This window comes from Octodon degus, unplaced genomic scaffold (assembly GCF_000260255.1).
Source record: "Octodon degus isolate 3935 unplaced genomic scaffold, OctDeg1.0 scaffold00288, whole genome shotgun sequence".
Classification (NCBI taxonomy): Eukaryota; Metazoa; Chordata; class Mammalia; order Rodentia; family Octodontidae; genus Octodon; species Octodon degus.
The window spans coordinates 580,484-599,141 of record NW_004524864.1 but is presented as its reverse complement, the minus strand read 5'-3'; the positions used below and the strand labels follow the sequence as shown (position 1 = coordinate 599,141).

The window sequence follows — 18,658 nt, the reverse complement described above, 5'->3', positions numbered from 1 at the left end:
CCTCCTTCCCCTCCTCCTCCCCTCCTTCCCCTCCCCCTCCCTCCCTCCCTTTCTTTTTGGAGGAATGCGGCAGAGTGGGGGGTGGTACTAGGTATCGCCCTCCTGCTCTCACTTTGCGGCTGAGCTGTACCCAAGACCCTGCCTGGATTGTTTGTTTCTTCACAGGCAAGAATGAAAGAATGAGGATCACCTATTTCTCTTCCCCACTAAATTTTTGACTCCTTGAACATAGCAAGTGTGAGTAATCCATGTTCTGACAATACAAGAAGATAAAGAGCGGGTCGACGGGACTGAGACTGAGGCAGGGCCACGGGGCGCCTGAGGCAGAGCTCAGGCCTCTACTTGGAAGTGAATTGAAGTTGTGAGACGGGAGGGAAAAGCACCCTGTAAGAAGGGTCTGTAGAAGCTATATACTGCCCTCTCGCGTCCACTTTGAGAAAATACAGCCTCTCCCCTCCACACTCAAGAATTCCAAAATTAGGCTGTACTCAACAACACCGCAATCAAAGAGATGAACATTGCTCTCTAGGAGACTGACGCAGGAGGACTGAACAGTCAAGAGCCTCCCGGGCCACCTGGCTACCTCAAAGAAAAAAATTAAGCAATTTCTGACTTTTTAATCTCCAAAATTTTAAAACAAAATATTATGTTTGGCAGATAATTGTCCATTGATATATAAGAAAGCACAGTATTAGAAACAGAGAAAGATCCCGCTGAGACGTGCCCTCCGGGCACGCTGAGACAGCGAGTGACACTGGGCATGGTGACATGTGCCTATAATCCCAGCCCTTGGGAGGCTGAAAACAGGAGGATCACTACGAGCCCAATCTGTATAGTGAGACCCTGTAGACCCTGTTCTAAATCCATTGAAAGAAAGAAAGAAAGAAAGAGAAGAAAGAAAGAAAGAAAGAAAGAAAGAAAGAAAGAAAGAAAGAAAGACAAACAGTATTGGGGGAAAAGTGAAGAATATAAATTTTTTTAAAAGGATTAAAATATGGCTCAATGTAAAGGTCCTGGGTCTAATTCCTTCTCCCCCCTTCAAAAAAAATCGCAAATCTCTGCAATTTATTGCTTATTCTATTTTTTTTTTTTTTTGGAGGGGGGTGGATTGAACTCAGGCTCCTCTGCTTGCCAGGGAAGCGCTTATTCCACTGAGCCACCTCCCGGGCCCCTTACTGCTTATTCTAAAAAACACTTTCTCTACACTCTTTTTTTTTTTTTTCTTTTTTTTAAATTATTTATTTATTTTTATTACATTTATTTATTGTGTGTGTGTGTGGCCAGCTCAGCCCACCAGGGGGCGCGGCTGGCTGGCATGTGGTGCTGGGGGATTGAACCGCGGTCCCTGTGCTTTGCCAAGCTTGTTTCAAGTAGGTGCTTTAGACCACTGAGCCATCTCTCCAGCCCCTCTCTACACTCTTACACAGAACTTTTTGTACTGGAGAGTAAACTCCACACTGAACTACTTCCCAATACTTTTTTCATTTATTTTTTTATTTTAAGACATTGTAAGACAGAATTACAGTAAATTGCGCTCGCTGCATTCTAACTTGTGATCCTCCTGCCTCAGTCTCTGTCATAGCTGGGATTACAGGCTTGCACCCAACGACCCAGCTTTTTTTTTTTTTTTTTTAACCTAAGAGATAGGGTCTCGCTATGTTTCTGGGCTCCAGTGATCCTCCTGCCTCAGCTTCCCAAGTATCTGGGACTAAGGCCTGTCCCAGCACGCACCTGACTCCTACAGAACACCCTCCACCATGGGCCAATTCTTTGACATTCTCTGGCTATCCTACAGTTCAGTTCAATATCTGTCCATACCACCTGTCTATCTGGAGTTAACATCGCATTTGCAGGGCTTGGTTCCAAAAGATGGACCCTCTTCCGCTGCCCACCACCGGCTAGGTTTCCAGTACTTCTGACTGGCCGACTATTATGGAGGAGTGCCCAGGTCACCTCTTTATGGTTTCCATGATTTGCTAGAGTGGCTCAGAGAAGTCCAAAAAATATCTTACCACTCTGCAGTGCCAGGTGCTATCCAGGCAGATGACAGGCCAGGGAAGGTCTATCTGTACCTCCGAGTCCACCAGAGCCTGAGGACAGCAGCCTGGGCGTGTTAGGCATGTCCTCTCAGGAATGTGTGTACAGTTCACCAACCCTGAACATCATCCAGCCTCATTTCTTCAAAACATTCACAGAGTTTTATCTGCAGCTGCCTCCCTGCTTTCTGGAGGCTAGAGGGAGGGTCAGAGCTCCAGCCTCAGTCAGTCCGAAGTGTGCCCCCACCCTGAGCCCTTGGATGGCCATCACCTAATTCATTTAATGAGCATCAAGTGAGGGGTGGGTATTATCCAAGGTCAGTGGCTTGTTGTGAACAGCAAAAGGCACTCCTATCATGCTGGAAATTCCATGGATTTTAGGAGCTCTGTGCCAGGAATTAAGAGTGAAAAACAAGGGCTGGCCTCATAGTTTAGCAGACTAAAGCTCCTGTTTAGGCAGAGCGCAGCAACTGGGACTCGATCCCCAGTGTGCCCTGCCAGCCCCGCCCCCAGGGCGTCCTGAGACTGCGATTGAGACTGGGCATGGTGGTGCGCACTTGTAACCCCAGCACTTGGGAGGCTGAAAACAGGAGGATCACTACAAGTCTGATCTATGTAGTGAGACCCTATAGACCCTATACTAAATGCAAAAAAAAAAAACCATATTTCCTGTTTTACCACATTTATTCAGTTTAGGTTTTTTTCCCCCATTATTTTATTGAGAAACAAATCGCAATGAGACAGTTGCAAACTAAATTGGCAGGACAGATTCAATAATTAACACATTGCATACATTCTTCCAGGTGGTTAATTGCTATACAAGATGTGGACATGATATCCTATTTACAAACACTATTACAACAAATCCCTCTATTCATTTAGAGAATGCAGCTATATATCTATCCTAACCATTTTGAAAAAAATATGGAACGCTTCACGAATTTGCGTGTCATCCTTGCGCAGGGGCCATGCTAATCTTCTCTGTAGCATTCCAATTTTAGTATATGTGCTGCCGAAGCGAGCACTCAGTTTCGGTTTTTGATGCGCAGGATATGTGAGCCATTGTGCTTGGTTCTGGCCAAAGCATCTGCCCACATTGTGGAAGAGATACCCAGGAAAATGTAAAGGAACTATGATGTAAACTGAGTTATCAGGGATGAGTAGCAATTAGTCGTGGGCTAAGACTGTAGTCCACTGGGAGAATACAGGCTTAGCTCACATGCAGACATGATCTCTATCCCTAACGTGTCAAAAGAAAAGAAATCAGCCAGATTAGAATACAGATGTAAGATGTGGTGGCACAGGCCTATGATCCAAGCACTCGGAAAGCTGAGGCAGGAAGGTTGCCGTGAGTCTGAGGTCAACCTCCATAGTAAGTTCAAAGCCAGCCTGACCTTCATAGTGAGAACCTATCTCAAAAAAATTAAATAAATGAGTTAATTAAAATAGGATTGTGCCAACTGTAGCAGCATATGCCTATAATCCCAGCTCTTTAGGAGACTGACACAGGAGGAGCACAAGGTTGAGACCATGTAACTAGAGTCCCCAGCTCCTGACCCCACCGATGCTGTGACACCAATCAGAGATGGGCAGGGAAGGAGTTATAATCTGTGTGACTGTCCTGGGAAGCACAGAAAGAGGTCCAAGATCTGTCTTGAAAGGCTGCTGGATGCCTGGGGGTTTTATGGAATAGGGGGTGGAGGCAGAGCTCAAGGGTCTGCCTAGCAGGCAGCAGGTAGTCCTGGTTGCCAGGGGTGGGCTGGTGGATGGTGGTCCAGACTGGTTCGAGGATGTCCTGCGAGAGCCATCGTTGTGTGAAGGTGGTTCAGTTCCATCCTAAGACCATGATTCCCGCTTGGGGAGTAGCCTCAACTGCTGCCTTGGTGTAACTGGTTGTGTGGGTTCATGGGTGCATGGGTACCTGGACGCCTGGGAGCCTGGGTGCATGGGTGCTGGGAGCCTGGGTGCCTGGATGTGTGGGTGCATGGGTTCCTGAGTGGATGGGTGCCTGGGTGCATGGGCGCATGGGTACATGGGTGCATGGGTGTCTGGGTGCATAGGTGCATGAGTGCCTATGTGACTGGGTGCATGGGTGCTAGGTGCCTGGGTCATCGGTGCGTGAATGCCTGTGTGCATGGGTGCCAGGGGGCCTGCATGCATTGGTGCCTCAGAGCCTGGGTGTCTGGGTGTCTGGGTGCCTGGGTGCATAGGTGCATGGGAGCTTGGGTGCCTGGGCACATGGGCGCCTGGGTGTTTAGGTGCCTGGGGCCTGGGAGCCTGGGTGCATGGGTGCATGGGTGCATGGGTGCCTATGTGCTGGGTACCTGGGTGCCTAGGTGCATAGGTGCCTGGGTGTCTGGAGCCTGTGTGCATGGGTGCCTGGGTATGTGGGTGCATGTGTGTGTAGCTTCATTATGAAGGCCAAAAAATAGAATGAAATAAAGGCAGAGATGCCAAGGTTTGTCTTGCTTGAGCATTCCAGGTGCAGCCTCTAAGTGCCTCTTACAGCTGGCCTGGGAATTTAGTGAGGCCCTGTCTCAAAATAAAATCAATAATAATAATAGTAACAATAATAATAATAATGGCTAGGGGTGTAACTCAGGGCTCCTTGGGTTCAATCTCCAGGGACCATGGAGTTTGATCCCTGGTGTTCCATGCTGGCTCCGCCCTCAGGGGCACTGAGACAGCAACTGAGACTGGGTGTGGTGGCATGTACCTGTAATTCCAGCGCTTGGGAGGCTGAAAACAGGAGGATCACTGAGTCCCATCTGTGTAGTGAGACCCTGTAGACCCTGTACTAAAGATATTTAATAAATAAATAAATGTAAGGATTGTAGGAAATTAATGATTGTGGTGGGAACAGTGTTAAAATATACAGTATGATGGTTTTTAAGTATGAGAGAATTCGGAGCTTTCAAAGAATGGCTGGTAATTCAGTGTGACTAGGAGCAAGGTGCAAAGATGGAAGTGGGGGTTGCAGCCCTGATGACATGAGGACAATAGCATGACGAATAGTCATGTATGAGGTGCACAGGTGCATCCTTTCATCTGTACCTGAAGGATGATGCAGTCTTTGTGGTTGGGCTTGGTTTTGTGACAGGGTCTTGCCACATAGTGCAGGTTGGCCTTGAACTTGCTTATGTAGTCCACACTGGCCTCTAAGTCACTGTGATCCTCCTGCCTCAGCCCCCCCCAAGTGCTGGAATCACAAGCATTCACCACCACACCCCCACTTTTGTGGCTTTTAAACCAGGGAGTGGCTGAATCTGATTAGTGCTCAGAGAGTCATCTGGGCCATTGGTGTTAGGAGTAAAAGTGGGAAGCACTGGCCCCGCAGGACAGGTTAGCACGGCTAGCTCGGTGCCTGAACGGAAGAGATAGAGACAGTGGGAGTGTGGACAGGTCTGAAGTACAGTGAGGTGGCTCAATAGGATCGAGGTGGCAGGGTGCGTGCTGAGCGTGTGCAGGAGCTCAAGGCACGGGAAAGGCTGAGAGTGACTCACGAGTAAGTCCCTAGGGTGCCCAGGCAAGTGCTGGTACCACAGTCTCTGCTGAGGGTGAAGGACAAATGAGAACACAGAACACAGTTGAAAGAGAGATGGGAGGCTGAGGAAGTAGCTCAGGGGCAGTGTATAGTTAGCGCTAACAAGGTCTGGGCTTCTGTCTCCAGCAGTGAGACAGACAGACTGACAGACAGACAGAGACAGAGACAGAGACAGACAGACACAGAGACAGACACAGAGACAGAGACAAGAGACAGAGACAGAGATGAAGGTGGCTGGGCCCAGAACCTTGAAAATTACTGAGAGTAAACAGAAAACAACTAAAAAGCAGGGTAAAAGCACACCAGGAGACACTGAGAGGAAAACAAAGAATGTGAAACCATTCATGCCAAGAGAGGAGGACCTTTCCAGAAGCAGCCCTGGTAGTAGTGCCTAAGGCTAAGCAAAAGGAGACAGAAATGTGTCTGAGTTATTGAGCTACAAAGAGGCCCTTGTGTAACAGCTTTTCTTAGAATTGTGAAAAGAGGCGAGTTAGGTTTTAGGGAAAGGGCAAAATACAAATGTTTTCTGTCTGGCATTGACCCTGGACTGTTGGAAAGATTTGGTTTAACTCCAGGGCACTCTGGTGGAGGAAGGGTGATGGGCTTTTCTGGTCTCTCCTCCCTTTAGGAAGGAGTAAGCTGTCTCTGCCCTGAGTGAAACCAAGCCTGCGACTTACTTTGGCCCATAGAGCTTCCAAAGCTGAGCCCTCAGAGGCCCATTGGGTTCTCGGAACATTCCCCTAATATTTGTAGAAGCCTGAGTCAGGGGACACGCTGCATCCAGACACCCCTCTGGCCACCACACCCTCCAGCTGCCTGAGTGAGGGTGGTCTACCAGCTGTCCCTCCCTGCCTGCCCTGGGTCTTGCTATGGTTAATTGCATAGCACCATGAAGGGAATTGGAGAGAATGATCCTCAAAGGGAAAGCCATCAACTATTATGACAACCAATCAGGCTGGCCTGGTGGCATACTGCTATAAGGCCCGCCCCCTAGGATTCTGAAATAGGAGAATCACAAGTTCGAGCCCTGCATGGACAAAACTAGGGAGCCTCAGTCTCAAAATTAAAAATAAAACAGGCTGAGGAAGTAGATCTGTGAGAAAGTCCTGGGTTCAATCCCCAGTACTGGGCGAGGGGGGATAATGGGTCATTAGTGTTGAAGGGTAGCTCAGTACTTGTGCTCATCACTATTATTGGGATAGCTCAAATAGCTTCCCTTCAGTCATTGCAAGGGTACAGCACCTGCCAGAGGACAACAGGGACGTCTCAGTTCCACCTTCCCCATGACGAGATTCGGACCCAACCTTTATTGCTCATCCATTTCATCAGTATGTCTCTAAAATATATTAATGCCAAGTTGCCAAAGGTCCATCCCAAAAATGTCTTTCCTCAGAAAATGTGAGCAACATAAAGGCAAAACGTTGTTGTGTTTTATTTCTGCTATATTCTAAATAGGTGTGCCCAGTGACTAAGGTAAGGAAAGTCCTCCATGTTTTATCCTCCATTTGTTGAATAAATAATGGGTTTGTGTACATGTGTGGTACTGGGGATTGACTGAACCCAGAGCCTTTGCACTGAGCTGCAACCTAACCCCTTCTTGTTCATTGTTTAATTTTGAATCTTACTAAGCTGCTTAGTTGCCCAGGCTAGGCTTCAGTTGGCAAGTCTTCATCCTCTTGCCTCATCCTGCCAGAGTGCTGGGATTACCAAGTGTGGAAAAAAAAATATGGTAAATGTTTACTTTTTTTATTTTGACATTGCCATTCACTACCCTCAGAATACTTCCTCTTTCTTCTAACACACCAACCTCTTCATTCTTGGCACTTTATGAAGCACTTCTGGAGATCTTTTCTTTTTTTTTTTAAATGTATTTTGTTGTTGCAGGGTCTCACTATGCAGTCCAGACTCATGGCGATCCTCCTGCTTTCAACCTCCCCAGCATTGAGATTACAGGCGTGCACCACTACGCCGGGACTCTGGCTGGCTCAGCCCACCCTGGGGCAGAGCTGGGGAGGCATGTGGTACCGGAATAGAACCATGGTCCCTGCACTTGCCTAAGCTTGCCTAAGCAGGCGTAGTCTGCTGAGCTATCTCACTAGTACCATTTTAGCTGCTTAGAGCCATAAACATTTATTTTTCACTATTTCTGTGGGTTAGGAACCCCTGAGCAGCCTGGACATGGACCTGCATGCTGTCATCAGGTGCTGGTGGGCTTCAGATGTCCCGATGCCTGATTGGCAGGACAGCCACGTCCCAAGCTCACTCCCCAGGCTTGGGCAAGCCTGGTCTCTGGGTTCCTGGCTGAGAGAGACATCAGTTCCTGATCATCAGGGCTTCTCCCTAGAACAGGCAGCAGCACAACCTCTAATTTCGCTCGGTGCCAAGAAGCCAACCAGCCAAAGAGCACCAAGGCTTGAGCTGAGAGTCTCTGTCCCACTGGGCTACACCCCAACCCTTTTAACTTTTAATTTTGAGACAGAGTCTCAGCAAGTTGCCCGGGCTTGCCTCACACTTGGGATCCTCCTGTCTCAGCCTCCTGAGTAGCTGGGATTCCTGGCATGTGCTGTCCTATCCAGCATAAGAGTTAGTTTTGTTTTGTTGTGCTTCTGAGCCCTGGCTGATCAGAGCAGAGCTCCTGCATCTGTCTCCTGAGCGCTGCGATTACATGCACATTGCTTCCTGCCACACTCTTTGTCCTGTTTTTAGCCAGTTTTTCAGAGGCATTTAGATTTTTGGTTGTTGAAGATGCTATTTCAGGAGTTTCAGTGCAAACCTGAATGTGGATCCAACATTTTACATTTGCGCTAACAAGGAAGGATGGAGGTAACCATAGGTTAGTGTCAGAAAATCAGCACCATCAGAAAATTTGCACACAGGAAGTAGTGAGCTGGAAGAACGAAGGTGGCAGATGGTTAAATGCTATGGTTTTTACATGATTATCTGGTCCATATTCCCAGCTTCTGGCAAAGCGGTTCCCTAAAACCTCTGCTTTAGGTCGGCCCATTTTCCTCTCTCTACTCTTACACATCGGCTCAACTTCTCAAATTGCTTCCCTAAAACTTTGCGGTCTGCCATTTCCATTTGACTAAATTGGTGAGTTTGTATCTCCAGAGCGGGGAGGTACTGCTCCCAGCCTGCACTTCTTGAGTTCTCCTGGGCTGAACCACCAGTCTGTCAGGGAAGAATGAGTATGATTCAGTCTCAGCCACTAGGGAGTTCCTAGCCCAACGGAGAATGAGATAAGCCCATAACGGCTGAATAAGGACAGTGATGAGATTATAAAATAAGTGAGTCAATTCAGGAGAGGGAATGACTGGCTCTTCAAAAGCAGCGGGGGTCAGGGGAGGCTTTAGAGAGGAGATGAAATCAAAGTTGGACTCTGATAGACAAAGTGCTCTCCCACCCAAATGTCCTGAGGACAAACGTCCATGGGCATTTAAGTCCATCTTTTCCTTTGGCCTTCACTACTTCAGGCTTCCTGGCTCACAGGCCTCCCGCCTCCCGGCCCCTCCTACCCCTCCATTTTCCCTTCCTTTTATGGGAATTTTTTGTGTTTAGCCCCTGGATTTAATTTAGTCAGATCAGACCATAGTCAAATTTCTGTACATTTGCCCGGAGGCTTTCAACTAATGGGTGTATTCTTTACAGGCCAAAAACAGATGAAGAAAGCCAGCTTTCTGTCCCCATCTCTGCCTCGTTGCATTGTCCTCTTTTCCCACAGAACAATTCTTTCTTCTTTAAATTGCTTAACCATTTCTTGTTTTTCCATTGATTTTTTTTTTTTTTCTCCCGGCTTACGGCAATGAACTGGGAAGACTTGATCATGATTCACAGACTTCCACAGGACTTTTCTAAAGCTTCACAGCTTGGGTAACTACGATGTGGATTGCCTGTAATAATCTATGCCCACAGAGTTCAGAGGAGGGCTCCCGTTTGACTGGCAAAGGCCTTTTCTACCTGCAGGAGCTCGGGCACATGGATGGGGGTACAGGCTGCTGCCCATGGAGGACTTCTTACTCCGTGAAGGGAGCCTCAAAAAATAAGAGGTTCGCGGATGCGGATAGCATCACTCATTTCTGGGCACTGGAGTTAATTTTGACTGGGCTCAATTAAGTGATAAATAGTGTGCTAGAACAGAACTGACCAAATCACCCTGAGGAAAATACATCGGAGGGCCTCCAAGCTGCTTGCTCCGCAATGAGCAGAGAGCCGCGCTGGAGCAAGGAGCCGCAGTGATTGACAGCAAGAAATCTCCCCAACTCCCAGGAAGCAGAGTGAGCCAGAGCCACACAGCGGAGGATACGGCCACTCCCGCGCTGCCCCAGGTGCGGTGCGGCTTGCTCCTTCCCGGACAGGCCTTCCCGGACAGGCCACAAGCCGTTTAGTCCCCAGGTCTGGGAGGGTGACTCCTCCAGGCCCCCACCCACCCCCAGGGAGGTTTCCTTCACCGCAGGCCCAGCCGGCCAGCCCTCTGAGGTCATTGCTCTCGCTGCCAGAGGATTGGCCCGAGTTCATATTTCCCATCTGTCTGAGATTTGTGGAAAACATGAGCGGAGCTCGACTCTAGATCCTGCCTAGCTCTGCTTTGCATTTGCATTTCCCTTGTTTGTTTGTTTGTTTCTCCTTCACCCCTCTGATCCCAGGCTTCTCTTTCTTTCCCTGGCTTTTTCCCAGGCTGGAATCTTGCCTGTTCACTAGCTCTGCCCTCCACACTGTGGAGCAGACAGAAGGCCAGGCGGGTCAGCAGGAAGGGATCAGCACTCAGACTGGTTCTGGGGACCCACCAGAAAGGGGACCCTTCTGCTGCCTCCCAGGAACATGGGGTGTTTGTTATTTCTATGTTCATTGCTGTCTTCCCCCACCCGGAATAACTTCCCTCTCTCCTCTCTTCCCTTCCCTCCACTGCTATCTCTTTCTTTGGAAGCATGTTACACCTGTCTACCTGTGCTCTTCTCTGATCTACTTCAGCACAGTGCAGGGCAGGCAGCTGCAGGTAACCTGAAATGCACACACTCCTCTGGCCCCAAGGCTAAACGTCCCTCAGACTCGAGCTTTGCATTCCAATTCCTTTCCCCCAAACCAGGCTGTTTTGATGGTCTGAACTCTTTAGGAAGAAGAGCAAATACAAAGACTTGGAAAGTCCTGGATCGGAGAAGGTTATCTATTTCAGGACATGAGGAAAAATGCCAATAGACAGAAAGGCAAGCAGAATGAACTTATCTCCCAGTTTTCTTTGGGCTTCTTACGACATTCTAAGATTCATAGTATAAACAGCCTAAACATAGCCACAGCCTAAACAAAGTCAAAGACAAAATAGGGCTGGCATTTCTTGTGGAGCGTTTCCACATTTAAGAGTTCTGAAGGTCTTGATTTTTTTTTATAACCTGAAGACAGTCTTTCTCTTAGATGAACCACATGTGGTATCTGTTTGCTTGAGTGTGAGAATAAATAGAATATTCCTGGGGGTAAAATCTAGAGTCTGAATGTGTGGGTCAAGAAAGGCAGGAGGGCTGGAGAGATGGCTCAGTGGTCTAAAGCACCTACTTAGAACAAGCTTAGCAAAAGCATCAGGGACCGCGGTTCAATCCCCCAGCACCACATGCCAGCCAGCCCTGCCCCCTGGTGGGCTGAGCTGGCCACACACTCTTTCTCTCTCTCTCTCTCTCTCTCTCTCTCTCTCTCTCTCTCAAATAAATAAATAAATAAAATTTAAAAAAAAAAAAAAAAGAAAGGCAGGAACTGGGAGTGTATCCCAGTGGTGGAATGCTTTCCCAACGTGTATGAGACTCTAGCACAGAAAAACACAAGAACAAAAGAAGGAAACAAAGAAAAGAAGACAAGAAACATGAATTTTTTGGTGTTAAAAGTGAAAGACAAAGGTCCAGTGAGATAGTTTAGTGGAGTAAAGCGCCTGTTTTGGCAAATGCAGAGACAAGGTTTCAATCCCTGGTCCTTCATGCTGTACGGCCCTGTCCCCGGGGCCTGCTGAGCCTGTGACCAAGTTTGGGAATTGCGACGCACACCTATAACCCCAGCACTGGCGAGGCTGAAAACAGGAAGATGGCTATAAGTGCAAGCTGCATAATAAGACCCTGTACCAAAATACATAAATGAAAAAAAAAAAAAGTGAAAGACAAGAGCCAGATGTGGAGGTCCATATCTTTAATGCTAACACCTAGGAAGCTGAGGCAGGAGGAGTTCTGAGAGTTTGAGGCCAGCCTGGCCTACATAGTGATGTCCAGGCCAGCCGAAACTTCATAGTGAGACTCTATCTCAAAAATAAACAAACAGCAGGGCATGGTGGTGTGTGCCTGTAATCCCAGCATTTGGAAGGTTGGGGCAAAGAGGGTCACTACAGGTTCAAGGCCAGGGCGGGCTAGAAAGGGAGTTAGTTCATGGCCAGCCTGAACTCTAAAAAAAAAAAAAAACAAAAAAACCGAGAAGAGCAAAAGAAACAAAGAAAAGACTGGCAGGTGTAACAGCATATCCCTGAAATCCCAGCACTCTGGAAGATTGAAGCAAGAGGACTGCAAATTTGAGCCCAAGCTGGGCAATTTAGAGACTTTGTCAGAGCCTATATCAAAAATTAAAAAAGAATTGGGATGTAATGAATAGATGGATTTGTTCTAATGGTGTTTGTAAATAGGATATCAAGTCTGCACCTTGTACAGCAATTAACCACTAGGAAGAATGTATGCAATGTGTTAATTATTGAAACTGTCCTACCAATTTGGTTTGAAACTGTCTCATTGCTATTTGTTTCTCAATAAAATTATGGGAAAAAATTTTAAAAATTAAAAAAAAAAAGAATTAGGATACTGTTCATTACAAAATCCCTGGCTTTAATCTCAGTACAGAAGAAATGGGGGAGGATAGAGCAAAAGCCAGAAATAGAAGATTCAGATGTGGAGGAAGGAGCCAGTCTGGGTGGCACACTCCACTTGAGAGGCTGAGGCAGGAGGATCCCCAGAAGTTCAACATTGGCCTGGGCTACCAAGTGAGACCCTGTCTTTAAAAAGGGGGAGAACAGTGAGAGTGGTGGCACACACCTGTAATCCCAAGGTCAGCCTGAGCTACAAATTGATTTCAAGCCCAGCCTGAACTAATAAGGAGACCTTGTTTCAATTAAAAAAAAAAAAAAAGAAAGAAAAGAAAAAGGCAGAGGTGGGGGAGAAAATCAGAAACCAAGTCTAGTGATGCCATAGATCACTTAGGTAAGAAGGACCTGCGATGGAAGAGACTGCTGGGCTAGCGAGTGTGGGAAGAGGCCGGTGTGGTCAGCCCTCTGCAGCGGGCGTGAGCGGCTCTGCATTCCAGCCCCTCCATCAGCCCCTGTAACTCTGCCTTCTGCGCGTCCGGCCTGGCTCCCTCTCCCAGTCTGTCTCAGTGCTGCCGAGTAGGCCAAGTCCAAGTCCTGCCCAGGGCGGGGCCGCTCCTCGCAGTCCCGGCCAGGGTGCAGCAGAGCGCGGAGGACTGCGGCGCAGGCAGCAGCACAGGACTCAGCAAAGTACAGGGCGCGGAGAGGGTGAGTCCTGACAGCAAGGTGAGTCCAGACAGACAGAGGGGGTGTGCGCGCATGTGCAGGCGTGGGGGTATGAGAGAGCTGCAGAGTGCTGGCCAGAGGCTGTCGTTCGCACCTTTACTCAGAACTGAGCAGACCCTTGCTCCTGTTATCCATGGGATTCAAAGGACAGAGACAGCAAGAGGAACAAGATACTGTGAAAAAGACACCCATACCTGAAGGGAAGATTAGACGTTAGGGCGGCAGAAGCCACCAGGCAGGGCCAAGAATGAACTCATAGAATACAAATGTCTCTCTGAAGACTTGGGGATGCTTTCATTGCAAAGGCGCTGGGTTTAGTCCTTGTGGGGGGGAGGGGGGGTTATGGGGATGGTGGAGCAAGAAAGGAAAATAGAGGATTCAGATGCGGAGGAAGGAGCCAGGCACCGTGGCACACACCACTCGGGAGACTGAGGCAGGAGGATCCCCACAGGTTCAACACTGGCCTGGGCTACCAAGTGAGAGCCTGTCTTTAACAAAGGGAAGAAGACTGGGTGTGGTGGCGTGCCTGTAATCCCAGCACTTGGGAGGCTGAAAATAGGAGATTCACTACAAGTCGGATCTACATAGTGACATCCTGTAGACCCTGTCCTAAATACAAAATAAATGAATAACATTAAAAATATAAAAAGGGGAGAATCTGAGTTTGATCCCTGGCACCAAAAATACATAAATTATTGAATAAAATGAAGAGAACCATGAGACAGTGAAGAAAAAGGTGTGTGTGGTGAGGGGAGAATACCAAGCATGGTGGCACACACCTGTAATCCCGACACTGCAGAGGCTGAGTCAGGAGGATCCCTGCAAGTTCAAGGCCAGCCTGGTGATAGTGCTTCCTGGAATCTCAGCTACTCAGGAGGCTGAGGCAGGAGCGTTGCTTGAGTCCAGGAGTTTGAGCAAACCTGAGAAACACAGCGAGACTCTGTCTCGAGAAACAAACAAAAAATTCCTTTGAGTTCACAGAAAAGAATGAGCATATGGGCAAGTGACAAAGGAATAAACTTGAGGAAGAAATAAATGTTGAATGAAATATAAGAAAGAGCGAGCCAGGGTTTGAGCCTTAAGGAGAAATCGCAAAGGCTCCAGGGAGGACAGAGACAGGGATCCCTGAGGGGCACACCCTGCCCCTAGGATCACACTCCGCCGTCCACTGTCTCCCTTAGATGCTGCTCTTGGGGTCCAAGGCGCTGCTGCTTCTCACTGCCCTCCTTGCCCCCTCTGGTGAGTCCACACATCTGTCCTCTTCTCCCAAAAGTGTCACCTCCTGGGTCACAAGCATGGGGGGCCGTGTTTAAGAAGGGTGCAGGAACTGAGCTTCGGGAGATGAAGAGAAATAGGCTTGGTGCTGAGCTCTAGAGTGGCTCCTAAGGAGAAGGAAGCCGGGTGTGGTGGCACACGCCTGTAATCCCAGCATTTGGGAGGTGGAGGCAGGAGGATCGTTGGCGAGTTGGAGACCAGCCTGGACTACAAAGTGAGCTCAAGGCCGGCCTGAGCTGCATCACGAAACACTGTCTCCAAAAGACAAAATAAATAAATACATTCCAAAGGAAAGTGGTGGGTGCATGCATATGCAGTGACAGCAAATACACAGGCAGGTGTGCTCACCCACACACCAGAAACACACGCCCCCTCATACAAAGGAAAAACCGTCCCAGATTTTAGCCTCTAGCTGGACGATTGGCCTCTAAGGGTCACCTTGGCCTCTGACAAATCCCTGCTGTGTTTTTTCCTTTTTCTGCTATGTGGAGACTCAGAAAGCAGTTTTTCTGCCTTGTTCGGTGGCAGACTCTGGGAAAGCTGGGGGCAGAGGACTGGGCCATGCTGGGAGTGGCTGGAGCCCTCTATGCCTCAGGCCCCGGGTAGCTGGGAGTGGGGTGGTGGGGCGTCCTGGTCAGGAAGGTGTCCACCAGTCGCCTGCTGCACAGCAGGACAGTACCAAGCACAGTAACCAGAGTTCATGGGAGGGACACCACCATGATAACGTACAGCTGATCTCTTTCATGTCCTGCTCTTCTAAGGGGGGTCACTGGGTCTGGAATGCAGGTCACTCACCCCCTTTCTTCCTTTGCCACAGGCTGGACACTCCCAGGCGTCAGCGGTCAGCGAGGAGGTGGGTGAAGCCTTGGTTATGGGCTGTGTTGGGGTTCTTTGCAGGTCAGTGTAGACAAACTGTATGAGCTGAAGAACCAGTGCAAGGATAGAGAGCCACGTTGCCCTGGTGGGAGAAGCAGGAGTGACGTCAGCAGTTTCCACAAGCCTGGCATCCCATTTGTGAAAAATCCTGTCTTGCCGTACTGGGGATGGAACCCAGGGCCTCCCACAGGCTAGGCAAGAACTCTGTCTCTGAGCTACATCCCAGCCCTTTGTAAAATAAAAATAACTTGAGGGTGCCAGGTGTGGTGGCATGCTCCTGTAATCCCAGCACTCCAAGAGGCAGGAGGACTGCGGGTTTCAGCCCGACATGAGAAATTTATCAGTTTAGCAAGAACATGTCTCATAATTAAGAAAAAAAAAAAAAAAAAAAAGGTGTGAGGACTGTGGCTCAGTGCGCATTCCTTTTTATTTCTATTTTGAGACAGTCTCGCTAAATCACCGAATTGCCCAAGCTGGGCTGGAACTTATGATCCTCCTGCCTCAACATCCAGAGTGCTAAGATTACAAGCAGAGGCCAATATGTTGAGCTCATTTTTAGCTTCTGTAGTGGGACTTGCTGCAAAAAGTACATGTTACATTGGGCCCTCTGGGCCTGGTGGTGCAGGACTTGGGAAGCTGAGGCAGGAGGATCACAAGTTCAAACCCAGCTTGGGCAGTGTAGTGACTTAGTGAAACTCCGCTTCAAAATAAAAAATAAAAAGGGGTGTGGCCCAGTGTGAACCCTGAAGTCTTGGGAAAAAAACCAAACAGACAGGATAAAAATGTAATACAAACTTGTTTTCTGTTCTTTGTTAAAACACCCTGACTTTGTGAACTTAGATAAGATTTTAGCACTAGAAATACTAGAAGTCTGAATTGATTTCTGCAGGTAGGCTAAGGACCAGTCCTGTTTTGTGAATTTAGAAAGCTTTTCTAGCAGAAATTGATTAGTTTATGATGAAAATGGCTTACGTTCCCTTTTCCCAGGCCGTCTAATTCCTCTCTCGTTGGTTGCTCCAGGGAGGGCAGGCTTATCTGGGATACGCGCAGAGAGGCGAGCTCCTCATTGAAACCCTGGCAGCTCTGCCGCGCTGTGCGGCGCTGGTCGCTGGGCTGGACCCAGGAAACTCTGAGGAGTAGTGAAGGGCCTGGGAGGGATTGCGGCTCGGTCTCCAAAATGATAAGGTCAGTGACTTCAGATACCCTACAACAGGACCGGAACCATCATGGATTCCTCTTAGCACAACTTGTTCTGGAAGAAAGCTCAGACCAAGTGTTCAGGATAAAGAGGTCGAGGGCTGGGACGTAGTGAGAGGCAGGGCGCTTAGCAATTGATCAGAGCAGATGTGTAACACGTGTGCCAGACCCTGGGTCCCACGGTCAGCTCCAAAAAGAAAAAAAAAAAAAAAAAAAAAAAAAAAAAAAAAAAAAAAAAAAAAAAAATCTATTCTGTCTGGAATTTAGGGAGGAAAGAAAAAGATGAGACTCTCAGGCAAGCAGAGGACACTGTAGAATGTTGTATTTGTAGCCTGCCTGTAATTACCCATAACTTTGATACTCTTTTATGGAAATGCTTATTCTCAGGAGATTTAAATCTGATTTGACACGCCAAAGAGTTAAAGCAAGCTCTGTGAATTTGCTGACCCCTAGTGGACAAAATAGATTATGACTATAAACTACTACAGTGAAGGTTAATTGTAAATGAGGTTTGTTTTGTTTTTGGTGTTTGTTTCTGTCTTTTTTTTTTTTTTTTTTTTAATGTATTTAGTACGGGGCTATGGATGTCACCACACAGATTAGACTCGTAGTGATCCTCCTGTTTACAGCCTCTCAAGTGCTGGGATTATAGATGCACACCACCACACCCACTCTCAGTCGAGTCTCAGCGCGCCCTGGGGGGGCGGGGCCAGCAGTGCTGGCGGTGGATCGAACCCCTGGCCCCCTGCCCTCTGCGTCCACCTAAGCAGGTGCTTTAATCTGCTGAGCTATTTGGCCGGCAGACAGGGTCTCACTATGCAGTTCAGACCTTGTCTCAACAGAAACAAAATGAAAAAATGTTATTTGAGAAGTAGATTGCAAGTATCTCAGGTGTGCGTTCTCTCTCTCATACACACAATATGTATACCTATGTGAGGAGATGGATATATTAATTTGATCGCTTGACTGTAGTAATCATGTCATTTCATGTATGAATTCCAAAACATGTTGTGCACCTTAAAACTATATATATGTACTTAAAACATATATATATATATATATATATATATAATATATATATATATATATATATACATATCACAGTAAAATGTTAGGCTGGAGGGTGGCTGAGTGCTCAGGAAATTGCCTAGCACACTCAGGGACCCGGTTTGATCTCCAGCATCACACATGGGCCTGCACACATACACACATACAAATAAAAATTAAAATAAATGTAAGCTTGAGGGGTTTTTTGGGTTTTTTTTTTGTGTGTGTGTGTGGAACCGGGGACTGAACTCAGGCCCTCGTGCTTGCCAGGGAAGCACTTATTCCACTGAGCCATTCCCCCTGGCCCCTAGCTTGAGATTTTTTTTTTTTTTTTTAATTTTATTTATGTGTGTGTGGCCAGCTCAGCCCACCAGGGGGCAGGGCTGGCTGGCATGTGGTGCTGGGGGATTGAACCGCGGTCCCTGTGCTTTTCTAAGCTTGTTCTAAGTAGGTGCTTTAGACCACTGAGCCATCTCACCAGCCCATCTTGAGATATTAATGTTGCTTTTTTGTTGTTTTGTTTTGTTTTTTTGAGATAGGGTCTCACATGTAGTTCAGGCTGGTCTAGACCTCACAGCAGTTCTCCTGCCTCAGCCCCCTGCTTGCAGTTGTGCACCACCATGCCTGGCTAAGGCTGCCTTGTTATTTAGCTTTTAGTATGACAGAAGTGGGCTGAGGATGTCGTTTGGTGGTAGAGAAAGTGCTCATTAATTATGTGCAGTATCCTAAGTTCCATTCTTAGCACCATATAGATAAACTTCAGTGTATTTGCTATAAGCAATTTTAATTTTATGGAATTTTATGTAAGTAGTATGGTTATGTTATGTAAGTATTACAATTGTTTTATGTAAGTATAGTTTTTATGCAGGTATTGCACTGCTTATCAGCCATTGTAATTATTGCAGGCAGACCAGGAAAAATAGGTGCAGGATCTGCTGGGCACTGTCCCAGACATTTGCCTTTTGAGAAGTGCAGGCAGGCGTGCAGGGGCCAGGGGATTCTCAGAAAATGCCTTCTGATTTCTTTTCAGATGATGTGACTGAAGAAACATTCACAGATGATCCTAGTAAGCCGCCTCTTTGGTTTGTTTATTTCCTGTATAGTGGAGACAGGAGGGCAGAGCGAAAGAAAATGAGGGGG

The 18,658-nt window shown here is 47.7% G+C and overlaps 2 protein-coding genes and 1 non-coding gene across 8 annotated transcripts in view; 1 reads left to right on the top strand and 2 right to left on the bottom strand.

Annotated features, from left to right (window-relative positions):
• The window catches only part of Rimklb (ribosomal modification protein rimK like family member B), a 108,771-nt gene extending 106,700 nt beyond the window's left edge, over positions 1-2,071 (bottom strand). For both annotated transcript variants that reach the window (XR_002819325.1, XM_004647133.2), the window contains exon 1: positions 2,013-2,071. The gene's annotated coding sequence lies outside the window, so the exon portion shown is untranslated. The remainder of the gene's footprint in view (positions 1-2,012) is intronic.
• Positions 2,072-2,954: 883 nt separating this feature from the next.
• Positions 2,955-3,061, bottom strand: LOC111814310. The gene has a single exon (XR_002819332.1). It is a non-coding gene; the product is annotated as a U6 spliceosomal RNA (small nuclear RNA).
• Positions 3,062-12,933: 9,872 nt separating this feature from the next.
• Mfap5 (microfibril associated protein 5) overlaps positions 12,934-18,658 on the top strand; it is a 13,624-nt gene continuing 7,899 nt past the window's right edge. Inside the window, exons 1-4 of one of the 5 annotated variants that reach the window (XM_023707403.1) lie at positions 12,937-13,123; positions 14,305-14,362; positions 15,216-15,251; positions 18,549-18,584. In XM_023707403.1, the coding sequence (XP_023563171.1) occupies positions 14,305-14,362; positions 15,216-15,251; positions 18,549-18,584 (130 nt within the window). In that variant the 5' untranslated portion in view covers positions 12,937-13,123. Of the gene's footprint in view, positions 13,124-14,304; positions 14,363-15,215; positions 15,252-18,548; positions 18,585-18,658 lie in introns of all 5 variants that reach the window. The other 4 variants (XM_023707402.1, XM_004647132.2, XM_023707405.1 and 1 more) reach the window with 4 other exon arrangements.